This window comes from Podarcis tiliguerta (genome assembly GCF_965153285.1).
Source record: "Podarcis tiliguerta genome assembly, chromosome: 10".
In the NCBI taxonomy this organism is placed as follows: Eukaryota; Metazoa; Chordata; class Lepidosauria; order Squamata; family Lacertidae; genus Podarcis; species Podarcis tiliguerta.
In genome coordinates, this window is record NC_139543.1 from 45091569 (window position 1) to 45115808 (window position 24240).

Genomic DNA, 24240 nt, shown 5'->3' on the forward strand with positions numbered 1-24240 from the left:
TATCCTACCGATGAAGAGCTGATGTAATTTAGACAATTCTATAGTACAGGCAACAGCCAATTTATGCACCCGAACCTGGAAGTGACTTTAAAAATGGCCCTGAAAGAGTCCCAAAAGGGCACGAAAACAGCACCTAGCAATCCCACCCCAGGAGCCCTTGCACCAATTGTTGAGACCTGGGGAGAGTTGGTGTTTGAGCAAGGAGGTTTGGAGGGAGTGATTGTTGTGAAATTTGGTGTCTGATAAGTGCTACTGTTTTTTTAAGGGGTTTTCAAGGGTTTCTAGAAGTTTAGAGGGTGCTTGCAGGTTTCCCCCCGTGGTGTTTCAAATATACACAATTTCACTTAAACGTGTGGTGCCTCGGAACGTAACTCCTGCGTAAATGGAGAGTTGCCTTTATACTTTTTTTCTCAGACCATGCAGAGATCCGCTTCTCTGGCTTGGGGATAGTCTGCTGTAAACCAGGCTACTTCTTGCAGTCTACTTTGATCTCAGGTCATAGATATCAAAGTGCATGACATGTACATGTTGCATTATCAGTGAACTATGGTGGATATAAATTCTCCTTTAAAAAAATGTGAGCTGAGGCCAGTTCCTATTGCATATATTCCAAAGAGTTCTGTATCTGAATACAAACATAATAAGTGCTATTCATTTATTTGCTTTATAGGTTGGTATCTAAGTAAAAATGTCCAGGTTAGTTAATGGCAAGAGATAATTTGTCCCACTGTGGCCAAAGCGTAATGGGAAGAATAAACCTTTCAAATGTTGCCTCCCCTTTTTATGCCAATACATATACTACTGTTGTTCACAATCACAGTGTGAACCATTCATTAAGCTTCATGGCTATTCCGGTCCTATTCAAGCAAACATGTATGAACTGACAAAGCAACTGCAAGCGAACACCATGAATATATTGCTTTTAATCATCCAAAAGTATGCAGGATGGTTAATGAAGGCAAGTAAAGGCACAGTCTCTGCCCCTGAGGAGCGTACAGTTGTCATTGAAACATGGTATAGCAATGAATACACCAACAGAATGGGGTCTGCTATGGAGCAGAATAAGTCTTTGAGACATCATCAGTACACCATTGACACTGTAAGCTTGCATAGTGTGATGCACACTCAGTTCAAGCGTTCACCTAAATTAAGGCAAGACATGGATCTCTGAGCAACCCATAGACATGCCTGCAGGTAATCTTCAGGAGAACACATTTGCTCACACGCACAAATTGTGGTCTCCTTTAGAGGAAGAGGTGGGATTTAATAAAACAATTTGTACACAAGTCAACTTCTTGGAGCAGAGATAGGCACAGTTGCTTCAATCATGTGTGACAAGAGCTCAAATATGTTCAGATCTGTTTCACATTATTTCCAAATGCACAATTTATATATACCGTACATGATCTAGGATTGGTTTGACCACCACCATATCTGAATGACTCAAAAGCTGTCCTCTAAATTAAACAAATGGCAGCCTTCCGCAACTTCGTGTCCTCTAAGTTGTTGGACAATGACTCCCATTATCCCTGACCTTTGCCATGCTCTCTAGGGCTGACGAGAACAGGAGTCCAACAAAATATGTAGAGCACCAGGTTAGCTCCATCTACATGGTAAAGTTGGGTTGCTGCCTCATAGACTTTCTTGGAGAAGTCCATGAAGTGAACTTGCAGAGAACCAAGTGTGTGCTGCAGGCCCCAATCCCTTGCTGTTCTCATCTGGAGAGTTACTATCACAGAACAACTTTACATTATTTCAGCTTCTCTGCATGTCCTGCAATCTACCGCATTTCTTTTGCAAGCTATCCTTCCTACATTTGTTGTAGAGCCTCAACACAGCGTCTCTCCTTTCCCAATGTAGCCCAATTCCCATCCATTCACTCATCAGCCAATTATTTCTGTGACACCCACATTCCCTACTTTTTTATTTGACTCAGTTCTCTGCAGGGAATAGTGGGGTAGAGAACATTTTTCAGCCTGAAGGCCACATTTTCTCATGGGCAACCTTCTTGGAGGTGCATGTCAGTGGTGGCTGTGGCAACAAATTATTATTATTATTATTAGCCTGCCCATCTGCCTGGGCTGCCCCAGCCACTCTCGGCAGCTTCAAACATAATAAAAACACAGTAAAATGTTGAATATTAAAAACTTCCCCATATAGAAATGACTTTGGAGAGTTGTGTAGTTGTTTATCTGTTTGCATTTGATGTGAGGGCATTGCCCGGGTTGGGTGCCACTACTGAGAAAGCACTCTGCCTAGTTTCCTGTGACTCTTAGCTCTGTACAGTAGGCTACAATCCAGTCATGCAAAAGTCAGAGGTATCTGCATGTATAACTCCTCATCCAGGCAAGCAAGGGGCATGATTACAGTTCAAAGACACATTCCAGCCAAGCAAAAGAACTGGAGGAAGATGCAGTGAAAGGCGTGGTCAAATAGCAAGGCCTGGAGGGCTGCAGTTGACCCCAGGCCTGAGGTTCCCCACCCCTGGTGTGCTGGGACTAGGTCTGTGCCAGCTCAGTGTTGTTCAGTTTTGGATGTTTTCCTCCACTCCCTTGCACTGGGCTCAATAAATCCTAAGAACACACCCTGTTTTTGCATCTATGGCACAAACAGCAACTGACAATCCTGCAAAGATAGGAGGGGATGCAAAAATCTTTAGAATTTACCCAGTGACTCCTCAGTAGGAGTCTGGTGGGATAGATTCAAGTGAGGTAGTGGATGTGGGAAAGCCCCTCTCTTTAAAACTCCCACCAAATTGATACAAATCCTCCTTCTTCATTAGAGTCAGCCCCCATGTGATGGAAAGGGAGTGAGTGGGTGTGAAGCCTTCCTTCCCCTAGCTGTCCCATTGTTATCCGGGCCATAAAGGGAAGCGGTTGGAGATGTGGGCTGCACTGCGGTTGTATAGATGTAGCCGGTTGTATTTCTTCCCAAAGCAGTAAACATTTGTCTTTCCTTGATGGATCGTGTAATCTAGGTTTGAAAGGAAACGTGTCCCCGTGCCATGCCATTTGGCCCAGTCCTACTTGGCGTACTCATCCCTCGGCACGTACAGGCACATGCTCGCACATACGCATTGTCACTTGGATCTGGGATTAGGTTGCAGAAATTCCATCCCCTGACAAGACATGTATCCCCTTGCAGAGGACAGCACCTGCCTGCTAGGAAATCCCTGTATGCTAGAGGAGCAGACAAAGTGCCAGAGCAATTAAGAGTGTGTGAAGGTTGCTCAGATGAGGCGGCACCCGAAACAGCAAAGCAGAGTGTACGTGTGTCTTCCTCTCCATCAGCTGATGTGTGGGACTAGGAGAGAATGACGTTTCCAAGACTCACCAAAAGTGCATCATGGTGATTGGGGAAATCCCTCCAGTTTGCATTTATCTGAAGACCTGCCATTGTATGAAGGATAGCTGGGAGTAAATGTCCTCTGGTCATCTTGGTTGGTGAGGACCGAGGGTTAAAAGGTCAAAGGTGAACCAAGAGAAAAAGAAAATCCAAACGGAAGAATTCTTATTTGACAAGGCCATCGTTAAAATGGCATTTCTCTCTTCATGAAGAACAGACTTCTTCAGAGAGAGGATTTCACTGACATATGAAAGAGAGATAGTTTGCCAGGTTTGCAGAGGTGACCACCCATTGCTGGGTGTGGCAACAGAAGGGTTAAAAGGCATTTTCCCCAAATGCGGAAGCCATGGCCTTTGGGGGTTAAGTCAGCTTGTGTATCTCTTGCTAGGTTCTGCTGGGACTCGTTGATGTTACTCCATGCTGAGGAATGTCACGGTGCTTCCCCACCACCACCCCAAGCACAATTTTGAGAAATAACATCTTCAAAAAAAGTTAAAAAGCTGCTTTGCTCTTCCAGTCCTCCAGGTGTGCAGAATGCACCCCACCCTGGTATAGCACAGAGCTGCAGCAGTTAATCACTTGTAAGGCACAGGTTTCCAAAAGCTCGGCTGGGACCTTGTGGGTGGGCTGTCAGGTTGGCAAAAGTGAGGGTATCAACCTGGCATTGCCTGGATCACATTTTCCAGATTGGCAGTTTAGGGTTCCCGCTCCCACTCACTTCGCACTATCATTTTGTTTCCTATGAGGAAAGGAAATGTTTTGGCTTAAACAGAATATTCCTTTCCAAAATATAGCAGGAAGATATAGTAGCTCAAGGGACAGGTTGAACTGCAAAGTTGGGAGCTTGGATCTGTTTAGAGGTGAACTAAACTGCCTTAAGGGAGGAGAGGAGCCAATGCCAAGAGGGCATGTATGGCTTTTGTCTCTCTTTCAGTTCCTTAATGAGGTGGGCCAGGAGGAGTTCCTTGAATTGCTCTTATTTCATGGAACAAAAGAAACAAACTGGGAGCAAGGGAAGGTGTTAGAGGTTTTCCCTGCAGTTTGCAAGCCAGAAGGCGTCCTTTTCAATCTCATCTTCCATGACACTGGCCTGACACTCTAGATACTCAGAATGACTTTTCAAATAAAATGGAACGCAGAAATGCACTTGGTGTTCCTCTCTGAGCCTTGAGAAGTTCTTCCTTCTGCTACCACCCTCAGACTCCAGTTTCACAATATTTGTTTCCTTGGGGCCATGATGTCAGGATGAAATATATTTCCGGCCAGAACCTCAGAATAACCACGAGGAACTACTGAGCTGTAATGGGGCTGTTGTAGAGTTGCATAGCTCATGCCTGCCTTTTTTCATGGGAACTTCCCAGGACTTTGCAGCACTCCCACATTCATATGGATTTGGCAAAAAGGTGTGGCTCCTAAGCCTTCCCTTGATCACAGTCTATTATATCATGCCTGCAGGGTACTAAACTGGCTGCCTTTTCTATTCCTACCTTCACAGACTTCATTATATATGGTCCATGACACTAGAAATGTCGGGGGGGGGGGGAATGATTCTGTGCTGGTCCTACTGTTTGACAGAATGAAGCAGCTGCCTTGGGCAGCTGATTTCGGATGTCATGAAAAGGCAGCAAATTTAATGTATTATTGCTGTATTTTACTGCCAGGAAGGGAGATGCTTGGAAGATTTTCTGCCTTGAGTGCCAAAATATTTTGGGTGGCCTTGGGTACTAGTTACCTTGGGGGGGGGGACTACTCTTAAGGCTAAAAGGCCAGTAGATGTTGTAGAACAGGAGTGGTTGAAATAATCCAAAGCTATGTGACTTTTTAGAACTTGGGAAACCAAGATAATCTCTGATTATGATTTTAGATAGGCCTGAATTGCACAGATTAGTTGGCAACAAAGAGGGAAGGAAAATAGTCCAAATTTGGAACTTAGCTGCTAAGCAGTCCAAAAGCGCATGGCTCCAGAGTCCTCTTGAGAAACAGAGGCGAATATGCAATGTGTCCCCTGTGATTGGCAGTCATTGCAAACTTTTGGATTGACCTGGATAAGGGTCAATACTAAGAGTCTGGCCTGCTGTAAGGGCTGGTCTTGCCATGAAGGAGCGTGAAGTGATCTACTTCTGGTAAGCACCATTGTCAAGGGTTGCAGAGGCAAGGCAACAGCTCAGTGATACAGCATTTGTTTTGCATGCAGAAGGTCTAAGGTTCAATCCCAAACAGCTCCAGGTAGGACCAGGAAAAACACTTCAGATGCACTCCTAAAACTTCCTGTGCCCCTGTTCTCTTGTGCTAGGTGAGGTGATGCAGCCGGCAGCAGCCACACAGTTGCTGAATTTAAGCAGGCTGAAGAATGGTGCTGGCAATGGGAAAGCAGAATGGCAGGCATCATGACTGGCCAGTGTCTCTGGCAGGCTTCAAGGGAAACAGATATGCTTTGGGAGGGGGCAGTGAATAGAAGGTGTGGGTGGGTGAAAGTATAGGCAGCATAATCCTAGGCAGGCCCATGGTTGTTGTTTTTTAAGGGAAGGAAAGAGGCAGAAGAGCTGGGGTCCAGAGCCAAGACCCAGTGCTCAGCCTCCCTGAGCCACCCGCTGACAACACCCCCAATGCAGACTTTATAATATTTTAAAGTCGGAATTTGGAGTGTTGCTAGGGGGTGACTTAGGGAAGCCAAGCACTGTGGTGGAAGATAGAGGGAGAAAGGAGAGATAGATGAAGGCGGGAACTGGTGTCCAAATGGTGCAGTAAGACTTCAGCATGGCTTGGGGGCATGTGGGCTTTGCTTCAGACAGCAGAATGGCTTGGACCAGCACTGCCTGATGCTCTAGCCAGGGCAGCAGAACAGAAACCCTCTTTCAAGACTTCATCCCTGGCTCAAATGCTCAGATCAAGAAGTTTACTGCAGGAACTACCTTGGGTTGTAGAACACACGCTCCGCATCTGGTTCCTGGCATTGTCTTCCGCCCAGCCCAGCCCTCACAAGCAAAGTCCATGAGCCGCTGTTGAAAAAGTGTGTGTGTGCTCTTGTACTGGCTGTGTGGCTGCTGCCTTGTGACTAGCGACCATAATAAGGCTGTGCCTGCCAGTACATACTGTCCACTGGGGAAACCGTAAGAAGGGAAGGCAAGGCAGACAAAGAGATATAAAAATCGCTGGGCTGGGAATTTGCAGCCTTGCAGCAATGCAAGGCCAGCCCTGAGGCACTTGATAGCCAGCCAGGCAAGAGTCTTCTTTGATCCACAGAGCAGTTAAAAGGAGATCATTAACCTGTTCTGGGCATATACCTTTCCAAAAGCAGAGAAGAAAGTAACTCCAGCTATCCTGATTGGCTCATAGACAGGCTCTGCCTCCTTGTTGCCATTCCACCTTTCTCCCAGCTAATTCACAGACTCATGTGCATGAGTGGATTGTTCATTGTTTGCACTGGGCACCTTTCCTTATCAGGCTTATGAATGTCTGCTTGTCTGGAACCTGTATGTATAATTGCCTGCCCACAGTGCCTCTTCTAAACTGGGCTCTGTGTCATCAGCTTACTGGGACAGTTTGAAATAAACCAGTTTCCTGTTGATAAGTGTAGAAAGCAGTAAAAGAAGCACCTTAATTCACACATGGAGCCCTTCTGTGCAGACGCACACCCTTGCAGCCCAATCCGAAGCATGTTTACTGGGAAAGTACACCTGAGCTCAATGGTACTTTTTGCTAAACAAGTGTTCATAGAGCTTCAGCCTTCAGAACTGATCCAAAGAGAGAATAAAGAGTCTTTGTGGCCCAAGCCCCTCTGTGAGACAGAGGATAATGTACTTTACAAGCTGGGTGTGTTGACATGCTTTGGTCCTACTGATAACATCTCTGACAAGAAAAACTTGGCACCTAAACCCACCTCTCTGAACAGGGAGTGGAGCTCTAATTCATGTAATCAGTTCTTTTGCATGTTGGCCTCTCATGATCTTCTTTTGCAATTCCTCCAGTAGAGCTTTGATCCATAAAACATCCACCCAATTTTCCTTCCTCCCCTGTTCTCACAGGAGCGTATTGCACTTCTCAGTAGCCCTTCAGCGTTTGCTCATGTCTCGGAGGTTCCTGAGTTTAAAATAAAGTTCTGTATTCCATGTATTAAGTATCAGGAAGCACCAGAGTCATCCAAGTAATTGCTCTATTAAGTCACAACTGCTTTTCCTGGCAGGTGCAACACTTTCTACATGTTTCTGTTTATCTGTTTTCCCTGGTTAAGCACACCAATGGGGTGTTGAGAGCAGGATATGCAGTATTTCACCATGATATCACTCGTGCTATTTCCCCCAGCTACTGATTCCGGAGGGAGATGTGTGTTCTCTGGACATATCTGCCCCACTGCCAACTGCCTTAACAGTTATTCTCTTTCCCCTGGGGAATCTTAGGAACTGTGGGCTTTTCTGCAGGACCAGAGATTTCCTACAGAAAATTCTCAGTACTTTACTCCCTGGGTTCTTTTGTGGGAAGCCAGGATGTTTTAACTTGTTTGTAAGTGAGGGCTGGCTCTTCATTGCCATGATCCTCCTGCAGATATAGATAACACAAACAAACCCACAAATACGCAGCAAATTGTCTGACTTACTAGCATAATCCCAAAAATAGATACATGTTCATTATCTCCTCACCATTACAAAGCTTCCTAGTCTTAGGGTCAAAATATCTCCTAAGTTGTTCAGGTGATGGTCGTCCGCCATCACCTTGTTTGTCAGCCTGCCATATACTTGTTGTTGTTTGTGTGTGTGTGTGTGTGGTGTCATTTTTCATGGTTGTGTGGGGATTTGATCCCTGATCTCCCAGGCCCTAGTTCAACACTCTGCTAGGTAAATAAAAGGTAAATGACCCTTGGATGGTTAAGTCCAGTCAAAGGCAACTATGGGGTGCGGCGCTCATCTCGCTTTTCAGGCCGAGGGAGCCGGTGTTTGTCCACAGACAGCTTTCTGGGTCATGTGGCCAGCATGACTAAACTGCTTCTGGTGCAATGGGACACTGCAGCAGAAACCAGAGCGCATGGAAGCGTTGTTTACCTTCCCGCTGCAACAGTACCTATTTATCTACTTGCACTGGTGTGCTTTCAAACTGCTACACCACACTGGTCTTGATAGTATCTCAATAGTACCTGGTCCTTTTTCAAACTCATTGCTTTTTTAAAAAGTTCCCTTTTCTGGAGTGTCTGCTGTCACTGTTGACCAAAAGACCCCTGATCCCGCTGAAAAGAGGGAAACCTCCCACCCACCCTTCCAGCTAATGTGAAGCCCTTAACATATTTCTGTTGCACCTTAAACCTGCAAAATAGTGCAGTCTGCATAACTCTGGTATATAGAAGAATATGCAGTCTCAAATGCTTGGCAATCCAACCATGACTTGAATGTGGTCAGAAGTTGTCTGTGTCCGTGTGCGTGTGCATGCTTGTGTAGCATAGAAAAGTGTAAAGTTCAATGTTTGTGAAAGATCCTGGGGTACTTTGCACATGCAAACAAGTGTTTGTTATTTGGAATACCGGTACTGCTGGTCTCTGTGAAGTTGGAACAGGTCTGTGAAGGATCATGCCTGATATACCTGATTTCTGTTCTCTTCCAGACCTGATGTTATATGTATCCCTGATCATACAGGCAAGCTATGGGAAAGTAGTCTTGGGCTGGGAATATGGTTGTATCCAAATAAACACCATATAATTGTTGTATTTCATGATTCTGTGGAGTTCAATTTTGAACCGCAAAGTACTGTGCAAAATCTGTTTAATCCACATGGTATGTCCCTCCAGGCTGCAGCAACAAATCCTTACAATTCACATCCCAGTTCAACAGTTGTAGCACAATCTCCCCCCCCCCCCCCGTCACAAAAGACAATAGGGAGCACAATGAGCCATGAAGAAACATTTATGGAGCAGTATTTTTCCTTATTGTTTATGCAGTTTGGCTTTAACTAGAGCTGATGCAATATTAGGCAGCCAGGGTTGGGCTTTTAACTTTAGGGGGATTATATATTGAAAAGCGGGGAGGGGGGGACGACGCACGGATGACCCTATCATTTAATAAAAGGTTGCAATTAATTTTGTGCATATTTTAATGAAAAACTGTTACTTTGATAGCGAAAAGAAAAGAGTGCAGTTCACTGGAAAAGCACAGGCACCTCGTGCAAAAGGTCTTGGGATCAAGTCCCAAAAAGACACCTGTCTGAAACTTTGGATAGCTGCTGCCAGTCAATGTACAGACCTGAGCGATTAATGGTCTGGCTCTACATAAGGAAAGTTTCTATGGATACAGAGGGTTATATCTGATTGAATGATAGCGTAGAAACACTGGGATAAGCTAGTCATAACAAAAATCTATTCATTTCAATGGGTCCACTCTGAATATGGCTTAAATCAGATACAACCCAGAGCGTTTTATTTCACAATGGCCACAATCCACCAGTACAAGCCCTAACTGAAATTAATGGGACCCAGTGAAAAGCACTTCCATGTTCTTGCATAGCTCCTGTTCATTTCAGTTTGAGCTTGTGCAGGAGAACCTCATGGTGAATTGTGTCCAGTGTATTTGAAGAGGCTACATGTGCACACAAATGTTGGGGGAGGGACTGAATTGCCCCCCTTTCATCATAACTTTACTTGTGTTTCAACTCACGGATTCCAAAAGTCTGCCCTGGAGATTTTTGTGTGCTTATGTGTGTGTAACAACATCTTGGCAAACACTTGGCACAATTGTAACTAAATACTGGATCGATGTAGGTAATCTCTCCTTGAAAACCTAGATCAATTACCCATGTCCATCCCCTGCTTAATCTCCTTCTTGCCTAATCCCTGCTGCAAAGTTACTGAATACACAAAGTACAGAATTAGCATATCTCATGTTGGCCTCATGCGGATTTCCGTTTTGTGCTATGTGAACTATCTCAAGTTGTGAATGTGACCCATATGCTTTTGGTGTCTGCCCCACACATAACATTTGTTCTACAGAACATATCTGTTCTATATGGAGATCCAATATATAGAAACACCTATAGGCTGTTGCATGTGAGAATAATTGCCCAGTTCATATCTAATGCTAAACCAAACTATGGCTTAGCATGAACAAACAAAATGCAAGTTTCAAGGTCAAAGATTGTGGTGACCGCACTCCTCCCGTGCTACATTGAGCTATGGTTTCATTTGGTGTTACAAACCTGGGCATCTGTTTTGTTCCTCCCAGGCAAACAATGAGTGGCAAACCAAGAGCAAACCTTGGTTATAAACTCATGGTTTGTTTGAAGCAAAAAGAAGAAATCAAGCTGTCAAAGAAAAATCAACATCCGTTTCTGCGCTTTAAGTTTTAACAGTTCTCATAGCCTCCATATACTGGGTCAACACTATAAAATCAGCAAGGGTTGACAAAAAGCACCTGGAGAACATCTTCAAACAGTTAACTTGATAGCAAGGGGGCGTATAATAAGGTTTTTCCTTTGAAAGACACTAGAAAGGTGTACATTAAGGCTGGAAAATGGAACTTACAAGAGAGTAAGCAAGTGGACTTTCATGCACATGCATAGGATGGCACTGCAAAAAGCTTTTCCAGATGATTTGCCTGTTAACAGACTGCTCTTAATTCATTGGCATGTGATTGTACAAGTCATCAAGTGTCACACTGTAGAAAGAGAGGGATTTTTTTCATGGCTGCTGGACCCTCTGAAGTTTCTGATTCCACCGTTTAGAACAATCTTGTGCACATTTTGTCTCGTCGTCCCTCTCTCTGTGATACATGTGATACATGTGAAGTAGCTGGTACAAAACTGGCACATGGCACCTACAGTACCCTAACAGTTATTCTCTCTCTTTCTCTTTATTCTTTGGCAGGGAGACCCCATCCCTGAAGAGATATATGAATTGCTGAGTGACAGCTCGTTGCGCTCCATCAGAGACCTTCAGCAGGTCCTTCGGATAGACTCCGTAGGTAAATCTCCTCAACACTGAATGCTTCTCTTCCTTAACCCCCAGTCAAAAGCAACAGTAAGACAAGAACAAATGTATATATCACCCAACAAGATGCCACTGTGGGCACTCACTCCAGATAAGAAATACGTTGTGTTGTAGAATATTGTTTTGTATACAAATAAGGGCATTCAGATCAAGCCATCCTGCTCACATCTGTTGTGGCCACAGTCTGAGCCCCTTCCCATGCCCACCAAATGCATGAGGGCGAATGGACTGCAAAATGTGTCAGTGAATAGGAGGACAAGACTATCCCATGCATCTTCCCAATTCCTGCTCACATTTTTTCCCCAGTGTGTCTGTGGATCATTTACACTACCTTAATTTAAGACTGCTAACTCCGTCTGGGTTGCTGAATCCCTTTCCACACAGCTCACAAAGTGAGGGTGTGGCAACTTATCCACAGGACAGTTGCATACCCTGCTTATATCTCTGTCCTGGGCATCTGATCTATGCGCAGTGGATCTCCTAGGAAATGTGCACGATGGAAACAACAAAAATGGGGGACATAGGAAGCTGGCTTATGACTCAGGCCATTAGTCCGTCTAGCTCAGCATTGTATACACTGATTGGCAGTGGCTCCCAGGGTTTCAGGCAGGAGGATCTCCCATTTGGAATTGCTGGGGATTGAATTTGGGAGCTTCTGCATGCAAGGCAGATTCTCTACCGCTGAGGTACAGCCCTTCCCCTAAGGTTGGGTGCATGGGACAAAAAATGGAAAGGTTGAGTGTATGGGCAAATAAATGACTGGGATCAAAGTCTTACCTTCCATGCAACTGATCCAGACACTGTTTCCTCATCCTACTTGTCCATCATCTCAAGCGGTGAAAGAAATAAAACAGGAAAACACATGTGGCCCTTTCATAGAGCCATGCATTCCTCCAGTCCAGAGCCACAAGTGAGGATGAGCTGCAGCCCCCTTGAGATAGTGGCAGGAATGTAATTCTACCAGCTGGAAGTCCTGCAAGAAGCCTGGGAACTCTAGGAAGATTATGCTAGTTGCAGCACAATCTATATGGAAAGCAGAAGAGGAGACAGCTCCACTGCTGGCAGACAAGTCTGAGCAGGAGGTGGAACCGGACCTAGGGCGCTATGGGATATATGCCCTTTTCAGCCCATTATACCTCATGTACAATGTATTATGTGAGATGGCTACATGCCCAAGGTACTCCAAGTGTATGAGAGGTGGGGAGTGGGGACCCATCACAGCTCCCTCCCACATGTGTGCTTGGCAGTAAAAATGCATGAAGCTCTCACATATGTTTGGTGCCAATGCAGCGTTCCTGTAAATTATGTAATGTTTGAAGCTGCCCTTTGCTAAAGGATTAGCACAGTTGCAAAAAATAAAAAAGGAAAGAAAGAAAGAAAACTCCTCTGGGAACTTACTTTGCATGATGACTGTATACATGGAAATATTGTGGCATGTAACAGCAGAGGAGTCCTGGCTCCTAGCTGCTGAACTCTTCTCTTCCTCCCCCCCCCCCCTTCTGTTTTCTGAGAAACTTTAGCTCAACAGTATTCACTAGGAATTGCCAAAGGCAAATCTAGATCAAGGAAACGTTTAATAGGGCGGCAAGTGTAATAAAACATACCTCTCTTAGAGATAAACATTTTGAAACACAGCTTAACATGTAACCTATTGAATAAAATATGGCTCATGCAGACTTAACAAATATAGCTGTTGCTATGTGGCTCTTTTGAACAAACGCCACACTGATGCCACCTCCACCGGCCGGCATGCTCCCTCTTTCTTTCTTTCTTTCTTTCTTTCTTTCTTTCTTTCTTTCTTTCTTTCTTTCTTTTCATTGCCTGTCTCCTTCTCTTCCATGCCTTCATAGCTGCTGTAGGAGAGCAGCCAAGAGCATGAGCTGTGAGCCAAGAAATCTTAAATTTAATATTAGCCTCAGCTGTGGACTTGCTAGAAGGGCCTTAGGGAACCCAAGTATTTTGCAGAATGTAAGAAGAGCCTATTGGGTCAGGTCACTGACCCATCTAGTCTAGCAACCTGTTCTCACAGCGGCCAGCCAATGCCTGTGGAAAGCCCACAAACAAAAGTGCAAGAGCCCTCACCCACGCCTGCAGTTTCCAGCAACTGCTCCTGATCACGATCACATCCATACCACACATTTAAAGCAAGAGGCTTCCCCCAAAGAACCCTGGGAACTGTAGTGTACCCCTCACACAACTGCAATTTCCAGCACCCTTAACAAAGTACAGTTCCCATGATTCTTTGGGGGAAGCCATGAGCTTTATATGCATGGTGCGGATGTGATCTGCTTCACTTTTCTAATCAGTAATCTGTGAATAATAAAGTTGGGCTTCCACAAAAGGTGGTTGCTAGGATTAATGAAGTGCTATCTGGCGTACAGGCAGGGAAGGCTGCAGTTCTAAGCACTCTTATGTGGAGGCGAGAGCCCTACTGAAGGCGTGAAGTGGATATACAGGAGGTGCAAAGGAACATTAAGAAATACCCTCAAGGCTCAGCTAGCTAATGAATAGCTCTGTTTTTATTTTTAACAAGATTTCTCCTTTCCCTCCAGAATTATTATTAGCACTTAAAAACAACAACAACACACACACACAAAAACAAACAAACCCCACACTGTGTTTCTTTTAGATTAGGGCAAAGGTCTCCAGGAGTCTGGGAACTACATCAGTTTCTTCACTAGAAAAATCTATAGCCTTCCATGATTCATAGTGAAGGGGTTGGAGCTGCCCTGTCTCATTTTTAGAATCCTGCTCTTTTCTCCCCTGTGGAAAGAAGAAATGAGCAGCATAAGGCAGCTGGAAGGGAGCAGATTTGCTGCTTTATCATGGTGCCTGGATAATGGATTTTTTTTTTCCTGGCTTTGTGGTGGGGCTCTGGGGATACCTGCCCACATGACTGAGGTCACCCAGCAGCGGCCGGACTGAGGAGGTTTTTGGCACGTGCAGGAATGTGAGCACACGTCATGGCCACCGGGTTGGCCCTGGAATGTATTTATAAACGTTTTCTTCAGAGTGAATTCCATTCTGCTATAGCCTTTTTGCTCCCGCCTGTCCTGCCTGCCCGCCACCTGCCCCCCTCCCAGCCCCCGGCCTTCTCTCTTGTGTTTGACTGTTTGTAGCTTTGTAATCTTTGCCGAGACACTATCTACGGGGGAACAGAATTTCCTGCTTTTGTTTCCTATGCCAGTCGGACCACTGGCGCGCTCTCAAAAGCATTCCCGCTCCCTTTCAAAAATGCCCGAGAGGGGAGGAGGGAAAGGCAGAGGGAGGGCACCAGCTGTGCTCTGCTATTGTTTCCCTTAGAGAAAAGCGGCTAGTCTCTCCCCCCCCCCAACTTGGATTCCACAAAGCCGTACAATAGCATGGCTTCCAAAATTAGCAGCACTGGCTTTTCCAAGGCTGGGCGTGCTCTCCCCATCAGTAGTAGCTGCACTGCCCATATATTGAGGCGAAGGGTACCCTTGGGGGAAGGGGGGGGTGGGGTCGAGGGGAGAACTCTGTTTTTCAATAGAAGATTTGTTTCAAGTCAACAGCGCGGCTATTTTTTCCTTGTCTGTTTAACCTTTGCGCAAATGCAGCCCCCACCCTAGCCTGATAAAATTCCAGAGAACGGGGGATGGAAGAGGGTCAGGGAAGAGCCTAGCAGGCCCTAACACATGAATAAGAGATACAGTTTTGTTCCAGTGACTAATCTTTCACATTCCCTTGGGAAGTGGGGTGTTGCCTGTGGGAAGCCCGAAAGCACATCAGCACTTGCCCCACTTGTGATTCGCACTGCCTCTGACAGTGCAGCAGAACCTATGCATTTGTCTCCTTCATGCATTTGTCCAACCCTCTTTTAGGTAAAGGTAAAGGGACCCCTGACCATTAGGTCCAGTCGTGGCCGACTCTGGGGTTGCGGCGCTCATCTCGCTTTATTGGCCAAGGGAGCCGGCGTACAGCTTCTGGGTCATGTGGCCAGCACGACTAAGCTGCTTCTGGCGAACCAGAGCAGCGCACGGAAATGCCGTTTACCTTCCCACCAGAGCAGTACCTATTTATCTACTTGCACTGGTGTGCTTTCAAACTGCTAGGTTGGCAGGAGCAGGGACCGAGCAACGGGAGCTCACCCCGTCGTGGGGATTCGAACCGCTGACCTTCTGATCAGCAAGTCCTAGGCTCTGTGGTTTAACCCACAGCACCACCCGCATCCCTATAACCCTCTTTTAAAGTCATCCAAATTTCTTGTGGGAGCGAGTTCCATAGTTTAAGGATGTGCTCTGTGAAAGTACTTTCTTTTGTCTGTCTTGCATCTCCCAACGTTTAATTTCATTGGCTGTCCTCAAATTCTAGTATTGCGAGAGAGGGAGAGAAATATTTGTTTTATTTATATCCCTTCCTTTCTTACGTCACATAACCCAAAGCCGTATGCATGTAGTTCCCAGGAGGTTTCTCATTCAAGCACCCACCAGACCCTGACCTGCTTAGCTTCTGCAAGGTGGTTAATCTCATGCCCCTTCACACCATCCCCTGGGATACTGATGTTGAATCCCATGTAGAAAATTTGTGGCTGCGGTTTGTTTGGCCATAAAGATGTCTGCTGGTGGTGTGTGTGTGTGTGGAAAGCTTGTTTTCATTCTGTGTTCCATAGACAAACACAGGCCATCAGTTCCCTGAGCCTCACAATCCGCATGAATCCCATAATATTGGCACCTGTCCTGATTCCCCTTACAAAGCGAGTAGTTCAAACAAGGAAAGACCTGCAGCTGAGCAGGATCTATCATCAAAAATTGCCATTGTTCTAGACTCTAGAGGGACTGGTAGCTCCAGGGAAAGTCTAGGAGGTGTGACGGGAATTGCTCTATCCAGCATTTCCTATGGGAAAACACATGGGTGTGCTCATAGGGAACTGAATTGAAAGCTGGCAGGCCTTTCCATCTCTTGTAGGCTACCCTCAGAGCCTAAAATTTAACATATGCTTGTGTTAGGAATAATGAGGTCCGAGGTACCAAGTAAACTAGTAAGTTTATTCATGTATACCACTACAGCAGCGAGAATCCTATATGCACAAAGAGAGTAGTACCTACAAAGAAGGAGCTGCAGATGAAATGAATGGAATATCCAGAATTAGCAAGCTTAACCACCAAAATTAGAGAGCAAGAAGAGAAAAGTTTTAAAGAGGAATGGAAGCCATTTGTAGACTACCTTAAAAACATTGTGAAAATGTTAGAACTTTAGTCAGTTTGGAGTAAACTCAGCAGTTATAGTTTATAATGAGAAGAATTTGAATGTTTAAATAGTTAGGAAGAATATGCAGCAGGAATGGAAAACTTTAGGGAGTCATGGAAGGATGGACAGGAAATAGATGGAATAGAATTATGGATGGATGTAATGTATCTATCCTCCCCCCTTTTATTCTTCTGTTTCTTTCCTTTTTTCTTTTATTCTTCAGTTCTATATTTTGTGAATATATTTTTAAAAAAAACTAGCATATGGTTTTCTTACTCTGTGAGCCAGTGAGATGGGAGGAACTGCATACCTCATTTGTGGAGCGCATGCTTAGCATGCAAAGGGTCCCAGGTTCAAACCCTAGCCCCCCCCCCTCCACTCAAAAGAATAAAATAGCAGATGATGTAAAAGATCTGAGAGTTGCTGCCAGTCAACCCATTCTGGGTTGTGCTATACTTTGCATAGTCCCAGCTGCACCTGTACAGTAGGTACGGAATATGGTTTTTCCACTATATGTTACAGGTTTGTTGAAGTTTTTGTGTTGCTCTTTCGGATGGCACAATAGGTGCTCCCTTATTTAGAGGCTGCAATCTTTGACTGGTCTTTGTTGCGATTCAGTCTGTAGGTTGCTCTCCAGCTACTCTCCACTCTCCATTTTGCGCAAAAGCCCTTTTTTTCCCAGGCAGAGAAAGACTGGGGGAATTGCTGTAGAACAATTTACAAAACAAGTAACATGCATGGTATTTTGGAATGCTGGAGGGAAAAAATCTTAGTAATTTGGGAGGTAGATATGGTGTAACATTAAAATTCTGCTACCCGATAACATCTCCAAATATTTTAAAAACACGTTTCCTGGAATGTAGAGAAATATATTTTAAAGTTAACGTCTTTGGCACACTGCTTGTTACTTAATTCCATGGAAGTGGCTTGGGGCTTGCTCACTGCTGCTCTGTGAATTACACCATGTTCACATGAAATGAGTAGCATTTTCCATTTCAACCATTCAAGGGTATGCTGCTGAGATATGCATACTCTTAAAGCTGTTTATTTGCCACAATCCCAATTTTGTGAAAGTTGGCATCTGGTACAGAATGTGGATTCCTAATAGAATAACAAAATCATAGAATAGTAGAGTTGGAAGGCACTATGATGGTGATCCAGCCCAACCCCCTGCAATCTTTTGCCCACAACTCTGAACCCCACAACTCTGAGATTAAGAGTCTAGTGCTCTACCAACTGAGCTATCCAACAGCTAGCTTTATCTTTACTTTTATTTATTTTTTAAAGCTATGTTTCTTGTCTTTCTGACAACTGCAATGTACATTTGCAGGGTTACGTTTATAAAAGAATCCCATTATTGAAGAGGTAGAGATTCCTTGCTTGGCGTGACTGTGCGTCTTCCTTGTGGCCCCTGATCAAGTTCCTTTACATTTCTATTGCCTTTCTAAGATTTATCTTTGCTCCCTGCACTTTCATGCTCGTTCTCTCTGTGTGTGATTGGCAAATATACAGAATAAAGCATGGAGACTCAGCAAGTCTCTGGAAAATAAACCAATTTATATACATTTGGTTGGTTGGGAGAGAGGCTGCAGTTTATGGAGGTTTTACTGGAAAGCGTATGAACTATCCTACACACCCAGAACTACACTCATTGCAATTAACCCTCATTAACCTTCCTAATGATTACCCTAAGGAGACAGAGTAGTAATTTACCTGAACTAGCGTCTCTCCTGTCTCCTCCTTTTAAATTATGTTTATCTCCATGTACATACTTTGATAATGTAACCTTTCCACTGCATTACTGTCAATTACAGTTTATGTGTGTGTGTTTTCTTTTGCAGAAGAAGATAACTCCGCTTCATACCTGAATACTACCAGAATACATCCTGGTCAAAATCCTGTTTCTTTTCTCCGAGGGAGACGAAGTCTAGGTAAGTTGCAGTCATGACATATCTAATCTATGTGAGGGAATTTAAGCACAAGGCTGGCACTGTAGACACCATGAACCAAATGTGTATCACTGTGTCTTTCTCTTCAGGTAATATGACAGCTTTGTGAGCTTTCTTATAACTTTAGGTGCCATCCCATCAAAGCCAGCTTGGTGTAGTAGATTGTGTTGCACTAGGAGCTGGAAAAGTTGAGTTCCAGTCCCTTTCTGCCTCACCTACTTCACAGGGTTGTTGTGAAGAAGGACAGGGTTACAAATGTGGTTAGATAAAACAGATACCTTTTACACGGGATAGTATTCATTTGGTGTTGCATTTCCAGAGACGTAAGGCTACATGCTTGAGGTCAACTCCTAAAGTTGTGGGTGAGGGCCAACAAAGCTTTACTCAGAGTAGACCCATTGAAATTGATGGACATGGCCGGGTTAGGCCCATTCATTTCCATGTGTCTACTCTGAGTAAAACTTTAGTTGACTACCACCCTGTTTCTCTGACTTTGGGAATTTAGCTGAGAGATATGGGGTGGTGTCCAGCATTCATCACACTCAGAGCAGACACATTGTTTGTTGCTCTGAATTGCTTTGGGAGGCAGTGCAGGAAAGAAATATAATAAATAATGGGCATTATGAACTTAGGTCCAGTAATTTCAATGTGTCTGCTCTGAGTGCAGCTAAGTTGGATACAACCCCTGAGATTCTAATTCCTTAAAAGAAAGCTCAACACTCAGATTCTGCAATGGAAAAACCTGAAGTTCTGCAGTTGGAATGAAACAGAAACAGGGTATTGGTGATTGTGTTTTTAAGGAGTTTTCATAGAATTGTAAAGTTGGAAAGGGCCCTGAGGATCATCTAGTCTAACCCCCTGCAATTCAGGAATATGCAGCTGTCCCATATGGGGATTGAACTTGCCACCTTGGTGTTATTAGCACCATGCTCTAACCAACTGAGCAATCCAGGTGTTCAGTGCAGAGGGACAAATATCACGGGCTTGAAGAACGATGCAGTTCTGTGTTGCCTGAAATAACCTCCACTCTTTGACAATTGCAAGAGACTTACCAAGGCTCCTAGTAGCTTCTAAGGATGTGTGAGAAATCACCCACAGTTTCCCCACACTTTTCACCATAAACATGAATTTGGATTTTCATCTGTCTATAGCCCTGCCATCTCACACAAGGCCAATATGTCAGTGCAACAGTGCTCATGATTCCACAGATGATGATGTGGGTAATATGAGATACCCATTAAAACTGGACAGGCAGTTGAATGGAATAGGGAAGAATATAGTCCTTGTTGATTAAGCCAATAGCTTTTCTTATTGGATCTTTCCAGTTGGAGGAGAAGCTGTGGAGCCAGCAGTAATTGCAGAGTGCAAGACACGGACAGAAGTCTTTGAAATCTCCCGGACCATGGTGGATCCCACCAACGCCAACTTCCTGGTGTGGCCGCCATGCGTGGAAGTGCAGCGGTGCACAGGCTGCTGCAACACCCGAAACATGCAGTGCCGCGCCACGCGGGTCCGTGAGCGCCACATCCAGGTAGACAAAGACAAAGGCCTGCTTTGGGAGGCGGGGGAGTGAAGTTTATATGGGGAAGCAACAGCCTGCTGAAAGTGTTGTCTTTGTACTTTCATTATGCTCTTCTTGCATATTTCTTGCTAAAGTGAGTCTCCAGTGCTAAAGGAAACTAAATCCAGTAGCACTGGCCCTGGAACTTTTCATCCCACGAAGACGGGAAAATGTGTAACATGATGCATCTTTGTAATAATGCAAAAGGCTCCTTCCTGCGGCCTTTATATCAAGGCAGAAGTGTAGATTTTAAGGCTGCCACCTTAGAGCACACTTACTAGGGAGAAGGTACCATTTGACACCATGGAACTTACTTTGTGAGTTAGTAAGTGGAACTTACCTAGCAAGTAAGCAGCACACGTAGAATTGCAGTGCATGCCTTTGTTTCTAATCATTTAATACACGTGAGGGGGAATGACTTAATAGGACTATTGAAAAAAACCTTAAAACTCACAGCTAAGGGTAGCACTGGGACACGGGTGGCACTGTTGGTTAAACCACAGAGCCTAGGACTTGCCAATCAGAAGGTCAGTGGTTTGAATCCCTGCGATGGGGTGAGCTCCCGTTGCTCGGTCCCTGCTCCTGCCCACCTAGCAGTTCAAAAGCACGTCAAAGTGCAAGTAGATAAATAGGTACCGCTCTGGCGGGAAGGTAAACAGTGTTTCTGTGCACTGCTCTGGTTCGCCAAAAGCGGCTTAGTCATGCTGGCCACGTGACCCGGAAGCTGTACACCGGCTCCCTTGGCCAATAAAGCGAGATGAGCGCCGCAACCCCAGAGTCGGTCACGACTGGACCTAATGGTCAGGGGTCCCTTTACCTTTACCCTTTAAGGGTAGTACCGGGAGATCTGAAGATGCTGACCTGTTCTTCTTTACCATGCCAGTGCACTTGCTCTTCCAGCAAATACTCCATTAAGCCAGCAGCTCCTCCTCATTCTCTTGTCTGGATGTGCTGTAAGCGGATACCTGCCATCTGACCTCTCATTCTGATCCTGCTAAATATCCAGCCAAGAAGTGATCTTTGCACTTCCTCCCAGACAAATGACTTTAAAAATCATTTAAAAATACAATGCAAATCCCCTTGCTTGACCTATGCATGAGGGAGGATTCCAGGGGTCTTCCATAGTATGAAGGCACGGGGGTGGGAAGATATTACACCATACATTTGCCAGGAAATTCCTTTCTCTAGAAAGTCACACTGAATAGAGAGAATGAAATGAGGCCGCGGGGAGGGAGAAGAGAGCAGCAGAGGGAGTTGTTTTCGTGGGGAAAAAAGCAAACAAGAGGTCAAAGGGCAGCCAAGAAAATGTGACCTGGAAATGCTTCCTCTGAAAATAGAGGTGCCTGCATTGTTTGGTTGGAAATGTTTGTCTAGCCAGAAGCATGTGTCCTGACGTGTGCATTAAGAGAAAAAATGGTCGTGGTGAAGCCTTCAGGCAGGAAACAGCTCTATGCTCAGGGGTAACTTCCAATTGCCTTCAGCAGAGTTACCATCTCTTCCAGATGTAAGCAGCAGTTATTACTTGGACTCCCTGGTCCTATAATCAGTTGTGGCACATGAATTGAGTGCCACCAGTGCTTGGGTGTTTTTTAGGGGGCACTCAAGGGCATGCAGTACCGGCACCTCTTTTGTTGTTGTTGTTAAAAAGTTTGGCACTTACTTTAACAACTTCATGGTGAGTACCGGCACCTATTTTTCTAGGGGGGAAAAGCACAAGTGCCACCTTCCTGTCTGCAGTGGTGCTGCCATGCACCAGGACTGTGATGAAGCGCTGCAGAGGGGCAGCGAGGGCAGGGAAGTATCCTGTTGCCGGCTGCAGGTGCAAATGCTGCTGCACTTGTGCACACTGCTGTTGCCCTGCCCCATTCTGCTCCTAGCAAGCAGCAGCAATGCTACAGCTATCTGGAGTGACATGGACCTATTCGCTGTGCAGATATCATTTTGCAACGCACCTGCTCTGCACTTGTGAAACACAATGTGGCAGGTGGGCAGGCACAGATGGATGGGTGGCCGTTGTTTCAAAGAGGTTGGGCTGAATGCACTCTCCGTCTCTTCCATTCCTGTGGACCCAACTTATCCTGATTATAGGATCCGACATGGCAAGCTTGACAATTCCTAGATCATGGTGCATCTCACAATGCACTTTCATGATTACTGGGTTGGTTTCAGAAAAATGATCCTGAAGGCCCAAGAAAGTGATTTTGGTACTTATTAAGAACTTTGCTGTATCCGTATTTCACATAAGCTGCAAAGGGCTTCAAAATGTATATAAATATATAACATCAATGGTGCTGGTGGATCTGAAGTTAATATTTTATATATACACACATGACAGATTTGTGTTGTTTTTAATCTCTTCCAATAGGTAAATAAGATTGAAATTGTCCGAAAGAAACCAGTCTTTAATAAAGCCATTGTGGCCTTGGAAGACCACCTGGAATGTCGATGTGAAGCAGTATCACCCAGAGTGTTCAGCCGGCCAAACTCACGAGAGCATAGAGGTGAGCATTGCAGAGGGTTGGGTGGGTGGGGAAGAGTCAGAAGTAACGTCAGGGAAGGTGTTTGGGAAGAGAAGAATTTGATTAGCAATCTCCATGAGCTGCTGCCTGCCAGTGTGTATTTCATGCGCCTTCCTTTCCTAGCAGGTGGGCCGCCCCTGAGCACTCGGGCTTCTCTTCCAGCAAGGGCACAAGCGCACCGGTTGCCACCACAAAAGAGAAAGCATCGGAAGTTCAAGCATGTGCACGATAAGAAGGCCCTGAAAGAAATCTTCCCAGCATAGAAGATGCCGGCGGGCAAAAGTGCAAATGTCAGGTAACTGCGACAAACACAGCTGCCATGTTGTGAATGCACAGGAACCTCTGTCGCAAGAACACCACTTGTGCTTTTGCACAGGCAATCGGCTGGAAGCAGAATTAAAATGACAGTTTCACACAGAAAGTAGTTGTGCTCTGTCACAAGGGGAGGCCGTGGCAAAGCAACAGAGCACATCTTTGTAGGCCAAAGATCCTGAAGAGCCAAGAGACAGTGTTGACAACTGAGTCAATGGTCTGACTTAGTATAAGGCAACTTCCTGCGTGTCCCGTAGCAAAGCTCCTTCTACAATGTTTACTCATGAGGAAGCCTACTTCAGCTAATGTACCCATTGGAAGTTTCCTCCTTGCAGCTTCCATGCCTGTCGCTGGTTACTCACACACCCACTTTGCTGCGTAAGTTTCAATCAGGCGCACAGTGTGGTAGTCTCAGTGTGAGACTATCCAGCAGGCAGCATGTTTACCAATGGAAGGTGCCCAAGTAGCTTTGCAAATCTGCCTCTTACAACAAACGTTGTCAAGCAGTTGGAGACGGTTGGGCTCATCAAGCCCATGTAGCTCAGAATCATTAAAAACGTTGTTCCATTGTGAGTCACATGGAAATCAAACTTAATTTGCCATTCATGTTAGGAAGCCAAAGAATGAGAGGAAGAGACAAGGAATAAATATTTCCTCCCCTGGGATTTGTCTTATCAAGGAGCACTGTGACTGTGCACAGCTTTGATTAGGCTTAGTGGTCTGTCACCTGTCCAGGAAGGAAGGCGTAATAGGTGTAGTAGACGCATAGTTCTGCTGATTGGGAAGACCTAATCAAAGGCAAGGAACAAACAGACTGGTCTGTCAGGCTGGCAGCTTGCTTCTTGAGATGGGATAGAGCACTTCCTGAATCGGCTGCCCTCCAGATGTTTCCATTGGCCATGCCGACTGAGACTGATGAGAGAGTTGTTGTGCAAATTATCTGGAGGACACCAGGTTGAGAAAGACTGAACAGAAAAATGGATCTAAGTGTAGCAAAAATGGCTTTTCCGTGATTAAATAGAGCGTAATAAGAGCATGCCCATTTGTGCCTAGAACAGTCTCCCTAGGGAGGTTGTGGACTCTCTTTCCTTGGAGGTTTTTAAGCAGAGGTTGGATGGCCATCTGTCATGGATGCTTTAGGTGAGGTTCCTGCATTGCAGGGGGTTGGACTAGATGGCCCTTGCGTCCATTCCAGCGCTACAGTTATATGATTCTATGGCACTCCATCCACCGCCCCAGCTACTCTTCCTACCACCACACTGTTTTCCCCTCCAAAAAGCAAAAACCCCAAATTTTATAGAAACTAGAACTTTAGATTGAGACTAAAGTAAGCAAAAGGGACGCAGGTGGCGCTGTGGGTAAAAGCCTCAGCGCCTAGGGCTT

General features: G+C 45.2%; 1 protein-coding gene across 4 annotated transcripts in view; it reads left to right on the top strand.

Annotated features, from left to right (window-relative positions):
* PDGFB (platelet derived growth factor subunit B) overlaps positions 1–24240 on the top strand; it is a 43097-nt gene that overhangs the window by 15420 nt on the left and 3437 nt on the right. For 2 of the 4 annotated variants that reach the window (XM_083400470.1, XM_083400467.1), the window contains exons 2-6: positions 11186–11282; positions 18358–18447; positions 19791–19996; positions 22392–22527; positions 22669–22840. In XM_083400470.1, the coding sequence (XP_083256596.1) occupies positions 11186–11282; positions 18358–18447; positions 19791–19996; positions 22392–22527; positions 22669–22808 (669 nt within the window). In that variant the 3' untranslated portion in view covers positions 22809–22840. The remainder of the gene's footprint in view (positions 1–11185; positions 11283–18357; positions 18448–19790; positions 19997–22391; positions 22528–22668; positions 22841–24240) is intronic. The other 2 variants (XM_083400468.1, XM_083400469.1) reach the window with 2 other exon arrangements.